The 10520-nt window shown below is 39.3% G+C and overlaps 1 protein-coding gene across 1 annotated transcript in view; it reads left to right on the top strand.

Moving 5' to 3' along the window:
* The first annotated feature begins 9841 nt into the window (after nucleotides 1-9841).
* LOC134343468 (regulator of G-protein signaling 22-like) overlaps nucleotides 9842-10520 on the top strand; it is a 121224-nt gene continuing 120545 nt past the window's right edge. Inside the window, exon 1 of the mRNA XM_063042221.1 lies at nucleotides 9842-9943. Within this exon, the coding sequence (XP_062898291.1) occupies nucleotides 9842-9943 (102 nt within the window). The remainder of the gene's footprint in view (nucleotides 9944-10520) is intronic.

Below are 10520 nucleotides of genomic sequence, written 5' to 3'. Positions count from 1 at the left end.
ATCCTTGCTGTTATATTCTAGTCCGCTCGAAATGGACTCAACCTACAAGTTAACCTTTAGGGAATCCCGCACAAGCACTCCCAAGTCTCGTTGCACCTGTGATTTTTGAAATTTCTCCCCATTTAAAAAATAGTCTACACCATTACTCCTTCTACCAAAGTGCATGACCATACACTTCCCTACGTAATATTCCATCTGCCACTTCTTTGCCCATTTTCCCAATTCATCCAAGTCCTTCTACAGTCTCTCTGCTTCCTCAACACTACCTGCCCCTCCACCTATCTTCGTATTGTTTGCAAACTTAGCTACAAAGCCATCAATTCCATCAACCAAATAGTTGACGTACAATGTGAAAATGAGTGGTCCCAATACCGACCCCTGCAAAACACCAGTTATCACCGGCAGCCAGCCAGAATAGGCCCCCTTTATTGTGACTCTTTATATCCTGCCCATCAGCCAACCTTCTGCCCACGCTAGTATTTTTCCTGTAATACCATGGGTTCCTATCTTGTTAAGCAGCCTCAAGTGGGGCAACTTATCAAAGGCTTTCTAAAAATCCAAGTAAACAACATCTACTGATTGTTATGGACTTCGTCTATTATGCCTGTTTTTTTCTCAAATAATTCCAACAGATTTGTCAGACAAGATTTCCCCTTAAGGTCTACTTTATCATGTGCTTCCGAGTACACCAAAACCTCGTCCTTAATAACGGACTCCAACATCTTCCCAATCACTGAAGTCAGGCTAACTGGCCTGTAATTTCCCTTCTTCTGCATCCCCCCACTTCTTAATGAGTGGAGTAACATTTGCAATTTTCCAGTTCTCTGGCATTATAAGGATTACTCCTTAGTGATAATGATCAGTTAGGCACAGAGAGAATCTGTATTCTCTGAGAATGACCCTTATTATCTCAACAAAAAACTGCATGAAGTTACACAACCAAATATGTGCACACCTTGTAAGTTTCCCTAACTTTCCATGAACAGTCAAAGAATAGGAAAGGTTATATCCAGGAAAGGGGTCTATGCTGCAATGTGGGGTCCTCTGCATCCCCGATCGTTGGTCTCTGGAGAGTTGTGGCTGGCTTGCATTCGAAGCCTCTCCTTCCCTTATCAGTTCATATGGTGCATTTCAGGCTTGATGGCTCGAGGTCATCTGACCTATGTCACCTTCCTATTGGCTCTAGTCCAATCCAGCATCCATTTATTACCCTCTTCCGCAAGTAACAACCAGTAATTTATGGCTCTTTGTTCTAAATCAGTTACCAAACCAGTAACTACTTTGAATCCCAAGAGTCTGCGTCACTTAATACTTCATTTTCCTTATCAGCGTGTGTCTTAATAACTTGTGTACGCTTAGTCCATTGATGGATTATCTGCCTTGCCTCCTCTACTACTCATGTCCAGTCTGCAGTCAAGTGAGGGATTAGTGGTAAGTCGGTAACAACATATTGATCCATATCACTGTGTTGGATTGTGAGGTTCTCCTTCGTTACCACGTCCACTGTTAACTGAGGCAAAGTTTGTCCTCCAATAGTCAGATTTAAAGTTACATTCCCAATGGTGACATTATAACTTTCCAAAGGGCACGGTTTCCATCTCTTGGTATAACTTGTAGCTACTGTTGTTATATATCTATCCCACCAGTGCATATTGCATGAAAGACTGATTGATTATTCACTTGCAAAATAGAGAATGAATAATTTTCTTAAGTACTAAAACCACAATTTGTAAATTTATGCCTTGTCATTTCTTCTGGACAAGACCAGTGGTCTCCCCCTTGATGACTCCCTGGCCTTCTCCCCATAAACTTTGATGCCATGTCCAATCAAGAACCTTTCACGCTCTGCCTTAAATACACCCAATGACCTGGCCTCCACAGCTGCCTGGGGTAAAAAAATCCACAAATTCACCACCCTCTCTCTGGTCAAGACCAGTGGTCTCCCAGAGAGACTACATCTGGCTAAAGATCTATCCATTTCCCAGTACCATTCATAACAATAGAAAGTGTTGGTGGGTTACTGAAGGATATCAAAGTCTTCTCATGATATTTGTCCACATTGTGAATCCTTTTCAAAGGGTAGGTTAACTGCACCAACATAAAACCTTCATTTACCATCATCACAGGTACCCAGTAATCTATTGGTTAGTATAAGACTTTGAAAGTGACACGAGGGTCCCTTTTCTCCAACCCATTCTTTTAGCTACTCGTTTGATACCCAATTTGGTACTTGATGTACATAAAGTTGTAACGAATTTGTGCCAATCATGGCAAGCATTCAACTAGTATATGTAGCACAGATCTCACTCTTATGTGTTTCTTTAGAAGTGAGGTCCATTAAAGATGGTTTGAAAAATCAATTAGAAGGTATGGGACTTGAGAGGGAGAATCTCAATAAACCAAAACGTTTTCTAAACTGTAACCAAGTCCTCAATGTATGTTTAACCACCACATTGTCAATTAGTTTATTTAAAGATAAAGGAAGCGAGGATCCAAGTAAAGAAATAATGGAAAATTTTAATACAGAGTTGACTTCCAAAGAAACCCATATAGGGCAATTCTCATGGTTAATGTAATATATCTAGAACGTAATATTACGTATATTAACCGCCCAATAATATAACCTAAAATTGGGTAAGGCAAATCTTTAATTGACTCATCTTTTAAAGAATGGGATAGATTGGGTATTAAATGATTTCAGGATTTGTTTGATGGAGGGAATCACTCTTTTGTGCAACTTTCAACGAAATTTAACCTTTCCAACACTCACTTTTTTCGATACTTACAGATTAGAGATTTTTTAAGATCTCAATTACTTACATTTCCTACAAGTCCAGATAAGAATATAATAGATACAATTTTTAATCTGAAACCCTTTGATAACAGTTCAATATCTTACATTTATGGTCTACTGTTGAGACTGAAAATAGCCTCTATGGATAAAATTAATGGAGACTGGGGAAAGGATTTACAGATTTTCATATCTGATGAGAGCTGGAAGACTATTTTAAAATTGATTAATTCTTCATCATTATGTGCTCGTCATTCTTTATTACAATTCAAAGTGGTACATAGATGTCACGTGTCTAAAGATAAGCTTTCCCGTTTCTATGCAGATATTTCCCCTTACTGTGATAGATGTACTAATGGAGTGGCCACACTAATTCATATGTTTTGGACTTGTCCGAGCCTTGAAAAATTCTGGAAAGATGTATTTCAAAATTTTTCTGCACTTTTCAATGTCAGCTTTAAGCCCAACCATTTGTCTGCCTTGTTTGGTATTGTTGAGGATAGTGTTACAAAATTGAAGCCATCTAATTTACGGGTATTGGCCTTTATGTCTCTTATGGCCAGGAGAGCGATTTTGCTCAAGTGGAAGGACCCACTCATGTTCAATGGCTATTTGATGTTATGTTGTACCTTGATCTAGAGAAGATTTGTTGTACGATTTCTGATTCTAAACATGATTTTCTAATGTTATGAGGACCCTTTCTGAATTATTTTCACAATCTTTGAACTGTTATTAAAGTATGGATCTGAGCCATTATTATTATAATATCATATGGTAATGTATTTTTCTTTTTTCTTTTTTTTTACCAACCAGCTCATTTTGGTAGTGGGCGTAGATTTTTTTTAATAAAATACAATTATTTTATTCTATTTCATTTCATAATTCAATCTTTTTTTATACATGATTGTTTTGGAATATGGGATACTGTGATCATATTACTGTGATTTAAATGTAATGTAATTTGTATTATTTACTTGTATCCTTATGAATTTTGTATTTGTATTCATGTAATTTATACAATATCAATAAAAATGTTGGAAAAAGAAAAAAAAAGAAAGAAGTGAGGTCCATGCTATCAGATTCAGAAATTTAAGTGCATCCCGAGTTACCTGGATGCACACTGACCAATTTCATTAGTCTGTATCTGATCCTGATAATTTTCTCCAGTAATATCCTACATGTTTTTGCTGAAGGGACTGTATCTGGTTTTCTAATTCTACTATGTATCTGAGGTATTTACCGTGGCTACCCCTAAGGCAGAACTCCTCTCTTCCTTCGATTTTTGATGGTTCAAACTCACTTCTGCTTAGATGTCTCCCAAGACGATGAGTAAATAACAGTCTCATTGAAGCACCATTGAGGTGCCATTATTTCAGTTCGATTAAAATATATCTGCATGTGCTGGTGTCCTGGTACCAAAGTGGTAAATTCCCCTGTATAGACCATAAGGCCATATGACATAGGAGCAGAATTAGGCCATTTGGCCCATCGAGTCTGCTCCACCATTCAATCATGGCTGATCCTTTTTCCCCCCTCCTCAACCCCTTTCCCTGGCCTTCTCCCTGTAAACTTTGATGCCATGTCCAATCAAGAACCTATCAAGCTCTGCCTTAAATACACCCAATGACCTGGCCTCCATGGCTGTTTTGGGTAATAAATTCCACAAATTCTCCACCCTCTGGACAAGACCAGTCATCTCCCAGAGAGACTACCTCTGGCTAAAGAAATTTCTCTGTATCTTATTTTAAATGGATGCCCTTTATTCTGAAGCTATGCCCTCTTGTCCTAGATTCCACCACCATGGGAAACATCCTTTCCACATCTACTCTGTCTAGGTCTTTCAACATTCGAAAGGTTTCAATGAGATACTCCCCCCATCCTTCTAAATTCCAGTGAGTGCAGAGTCCATCAGACATTCCTCATATGATAACCCTTTCATTCCAGGAATTATCCTTGTGAACCTCCTCTGAATCCTTTCCAATGCCAGCACAGCTTTTCTTAAATGAGGAGCCCAAAATTGTTCACATACTCATGGTGAGGCCTCACCAGTGCCTTACAAAGCCTCAGTATCACATCCCTGTCCTTATAAAGCCTCAGTATCACATCCCTGTCCTTATAAAGGCTCAGCATCACATCCCTGTCCTTACAAAGCCTCAGCATAACATCCCTGCCCCTATATTCTAGACCTCTTGAAATGAATGCTAACATTGCATTTGCCTTCCTCACCACTGACTCGACCTGCAAATTAACCTTCAGAGTGTTCTGCACAAGGACTCCCAAGTCCCTTTGCATCTCAGACTTATAGATTTTCTCTCTGTTTAGAAAATAATCTGCACGTTTGTTCTACCAAAGTGCATGACCATGCAATTTCAACATTGTATTTCACTTGCCACTCTCTTGCCTATTCTCCTAATACAGATATCCCACCCTGCAAAAACTCATTTCAGAGAGGTAGCACCATCAATTTGCGGGAGACTCCCGGAACTTCCGGGAGAGGTGGGATGTCTGCAATAGAGTAGCTCCTTAGCAGCTGGCCAGCTAGTTTAAATAACGTTAGCTATGCTAATGAACAAATGACACCTGTTAAACTCACCTCAACATGTCTTTTACAGTCTTAACCCACCATGGGCAATAGAAAAGTCACTGTTGCAAACAGTGCAGCGAGCAACACTGTCATTATTTTTGACCCCTATTAGGCAGGGGTACACTTTAGTGTAGTCTGGGGTGACGTTCATTTTATATTTTCGTTTTTTGGAAGTCTCTCACTCTTGCTCTCTCTCTATCGCGCGCACGCTGTCGCTCGTGGACGCCCTCACTCGCGCTCGCTTTCTTGCTCTTGCTCTTGCTCTCCCACGCTTGCTTTCTCACTCTCACTCTCTCTCGCGCTTACTTTCTCGGTCTCGCTCTCTCTCTCGCGCGCGTGCGCTCTCTCGCTCTCTCTCGTGGTTGCTCTCACGCGCTTGCTTTCTTGCTCTTGCGCCTACTCTCTCACTTTCTCTCACGCTTGCTCTCAAAAAAATCAATTTCTGGGACATTGTATATAATTTGCAGGCATCAGGGAACCACTATTAATTTGCGGGAGACTCCCGGAACTTCTGGGAGAGGTGAGATGTCTGCCTAATATGTCTAAGTCCTTCTGCAGCTTTCCTGTTTCCGCAACACTACCCGTCCCTCCACCAATCTTTGTATCATCTGCAAACTTGGCAACAAAGTCATCTATTCCATCATCTAAATTATTCATATACAGCATAAAAAGGAGCGGTCCCAACACCGACCCCTGCGGAACACCACTAGTCACTGGCAGCCAATCAGAAAAGAATTCTTTTATTCCCACTCGTTGTCTCCTACCAATCAACCAATGCTCTAACCATGTTAGTAACTTTCCTGTAATACCATGGGCTCAGAACTTGGTAAGCAGCCTCATGTGTGGCACCTTGTCAAAGGCCTTCTGAAAATCCAAATATATAACATCCACGGCATTTCCTTTTGTTTATTCTATTTGTAATCTCCTCAATGAATTTCAAAAGGTTTGTCAGGCAAGATTTTCCCTAAAGGAAACCATGCTGACGTTGTCCCATCTTGTCCTGTGTCACCAAGCACTCCATAACCTTATCCCTAACAATTGACTCTAACATCTTCCCAACCTCTGAGGTCAGGCTAACTGATTGATAACTTCCTTTCTGCTGCCTTCCTCATTTCTTAAAGAGTGGAGTGATATTAGCAATTTTCCAGTCCTCTGGCACCATGCCAGAATCCAATGATTTTTTGAAAGATCATTATTAATGCCTCCACAATCTCTACTGCTACCTCCTTCAGAACCCTAGGGTGCAGTTCATCTGGTTCAAGTGACTTGTGTACCTTTAGTTCTTTCAGCTTTCTGAGCACCTTCTCCCTTGTAACAGCAACCACACCCACTTCCCTTCCTTCACACACCAGAACATCAGGCATACTGCTAGTGTCTTCCACAGTGAAGACTGATGCAAATACTCATTTAGTTCATCTGCCATCTCCTTGTCCCCTTTTCTATCAAGAGAAGTTTATAAATTAAATTTAATCTAATCGATTTTAAGTTATCTAGATGGTTTATGTTCCCCTGACTTTGGAATGTTTTGTTTTTCAGAGCCACCTAATGTAACACTGGATGACTTTGTAAGTATATCAAAAAGGGGTGAATTATGAGTAAGGGTGTTTTCTGCTTCGAAGGAATGTCTCCAAGCAAGGATCAAGAATCATCTTTATTCACCATATAGATTTACATGTCATAGGAATTTGCTGTGGTATTTTGGCATGTAACAAAAAAAAACAAATACATTCAACGATTATAAAGAATTATATGAAAATATATCTAGAAGCAAAAGTACGGACGTGGAATAAAATGTGCATAAGTACTTAAACGACAATATGTATTTACAATGTAAACAGCATTATAAATAGGTGGTTTAAAGTGTTTACAGTGCAATTTAGTGATGGGGATAATAGAGGGGGTGGGGGGGGGGGGCTAACTAGAATGGTTAATCAGATTAACCATCTACAGCCAAAATCCTTTAAGATGGTATGAAAACGGCAGCCAGAACATCAAACTGCAAACCCCCAACCCTCTCCCTCACAATAAAATCTAACATATAGCCCACAAGAAAAAAAACAGCAAAGATGACATCAAACCTCCAGCCCCCTCTCTTGCCCACAAAAAACTAACTGATCACCCATCCAGAAAAACACCAACAAGAACATCAGATCCCAAATCCCCAACCCCCCCACACAAAAAACTAACATATCGCAAAACTACTACATAAAAATAATACTAATATATTAAACTAATATAATGGCAGTATAGAATTGTACATGCTTTGTATTTGTTCCTCGGGCAAGGGTTCCCAACCTTCCTTATGCCATGGACCCCTGCTATTAACCGAAGGGTCCATGGACCTCAGGGTGAGAACCCCTGCCCGAGAGGAACCTCTGGACCCATAAGGAGGCCATCAAAATAATTTGTTTCTTTCCACTAGAATTACTGTAGCAAAATACTTTCACTGTGCAACTCATTCCTTTCCTCTTAAGTACTTTGTGTAAGTTTTATACTATTCAGTGTAAAATAAAACTTTTTAAACTGATTTTTTATGCATTTCTACAGTAAAACTACGGGGAAAAACCCAACAACAAAATGGAGATTTATATAGTGCGAAACAAGCAAGTCCAATATATAATTCATAACAATAAAAAAGCACCCAAAATAGAATTATGTAAAATTAGTATCCACCCCAACCTCCCATGAAAAAAAAACTAAGGCCAACCATTTCTGTGTGTAAAAGAAAAAAAAATAATCGGAGCATTCAACCCCAGAGAACTGTAAATATATATAGGCAAAAAGAAAGTATAATGCCGACTACCAGAAGTATAATGTAATTCACAACAAAAAACCGTATACTATTACAAAAAAAAAGCTGAAAGTAAGGGATTGTAGCATACTAAAAAAGGATAAACTTAACCTAAAGAAGAGTTTTGAAAATATTCAAGAAAGGGTCCCCACACCTTATGAAACTTTATGTCCGAATTGAGAAGTGAATAATTAATCTTTGAGGTCTAAACAGGCCATAATATCACTGAGCCATTGAGCATGAGTGGGTGGGGCAGCATCTTTCCACCTAAGAAGAACCAACCATCTCGCCAAGAGAGAGGCAAAAGATAATGTTCGGCATTTAGTCGGACTCAAGTGCATATCTACTTCACCCAAGGTGCCAAAAAGAGCAACCAGAGGGTTAGGTTCTAAATGGCAATTAAGAATATGAGATAGGGTTGAAAAAACTTCTCTCCAAAATTTCTCTAAACTAGGACAGGCCCAGTACATATGAATAAGTGAAGCCTCAGCCCCTCTACACTTATCACAAGCAGGACTAATGTCGGGGTAAAACCGGGATAATTCAGTTTTAGACATGTGAGTCCTGTGTACAACCTTAAACTGCAAAAGGCAGTGATGAGCACATAGAGAGGTTGAGTTGACTGACTTAAGAATTGAATCCCAAATCGCATCAGATAAGGAGATATTTAGTTCATGTTCCCAGGCAGTTCTAATTTTATCGAAGGGGGCACGCCTCAAAATCACTAACTTATCCTGAATAGCAGATATTAAACCTTTACCCAATGAATTGATACAAAGAAGCAAGTCCAAAACATTTTTCTCAGGCATCTCAGGAAAGTTTGGTATCAAAGGGTTAATGAAATGTCTAATTTGAAGATATCTAAAGAAATGAGTATTAGGTAGATTAAACTTTACAGACAGTTGTTGAAAAGTTGCAAAACGATTATCAATGAAAAGATCTTCAAAGCGCCTAATACCCTTTCTATACCAATTGTAAAATGTGTAAAATAAAACTCTTACACGGCATGAAAATGCTTGTCAAGACAAAGATGAAGATATACACGATAAATGGTTTAATCAATTTCGAAGTTGCTTGCTTACATTTATAGAGCATTCCAAACATTGTAGAAGTGCAGTGAAAAAATAGATAGGCCACCCAAGGCAAATGATGTTTAGAAAAAAGGACAAAAAAGGTGACTTTAAAAAAAATTGAGATACAGCACAGTATAGGCTCTGTGGCACTTCGAGCCATGGTGCCCAGCAATCCCCTGATTTAACCTAGCCTAATCAATTTACAATGATCAATTAATCTACCATCTGGTCTTTGGACTGTGAGAGGAAACAGGAGCACCTGGAGGTCATGGGAAAAACATAAAAACTGCTTAAAGGCAACAAAGTAATCTGTACCCAGGTCGTCTGAACTGTAAAGTGCTGTGCTAACCACTACGTTACCATGCCAACTTGCTAGAGGTGTACAAGATGACAAGAGCCATAGATTGAGTAGACAGCCAGAGACTTTCCCAGGGTGGAAATGGCTAATATGAGGGGGCACAATTTACGGAGATTGGAGGAAGATATAAGGGGGAAGGGGTGGATGTCAGTTGAAAGTATTTTACACAGAGAATGGTGAGTGCATAAAACGCCCTGCCCGGGGTGGGGGTGAGGTAGCGACATCATTTAAGATACTCTTAGAGATGCACATGGATGATGGAAAAAATCATGCTGGCCTTAAAGAAGGAGAAGAAGGTAGAGAATTTGGGTTGCATAGGATGTTGATTCTGGAGGATAGGCAGGATGTGAGTTGTAAAGAGACAAGAAAGGGCATTCTGGGATAGGATCCTTCAATGGCCCCTACATTACATATTAAATTACATATTACATTCATTAGCTGAGATTCTAAAAGTAAAAAACATGTTTACAGAGCAACTGGTTAAAATTAGGAATGTGGAACTAATTGAATGGGTGATTAAAGGAGCTAGTATAGGACGGTGAACTAAACTGCTGTCTTCTGTGTTTGATAAGAATCTATGATCATATGCTTGCTTTAAATCCAAAGAAATATTACTGATTAAAAACAATGTACCTTCCTGAAAGGACTTAGATTTAATTTTGAATATTGCCCTGACTTATGATGGTAATGAGATGTGCAGAATTGTCAATGAAAATGGCACATTGACCCAATTCTTTTGAATTTGGGTTAGGAACATTTAGCATGAGATAGATGTCCTTTTTAAAACTGCAAAACCACTATTTTCCATAACTAAAGAAAACAAGAAAGGGGATGAAGAGAGTTAAAAAAAAATAACTCTGACTGCTTATTCCTCTCCGTAGATACTGCCCGACCTACTGAGTTCCTCTAGCATTTTGTGAGTG

This window comes from Mobula hypostoma, chromosome 1, assembly GCF_963921235.1.
Source record: "Mobula hypostoma chromosome 1, sMobHyp1.1, whole genome shotgun sequence".
Lineage (NCBI taxonomy): Eukaryota > Metazoa > Chordata > Chondrichthyes > Myliobatiformes > Myliobatidae > Mobula > Mobula hypostoma.
This window is presented reverse-complemented; position numbering and strand designations above follow the sequence as displayed.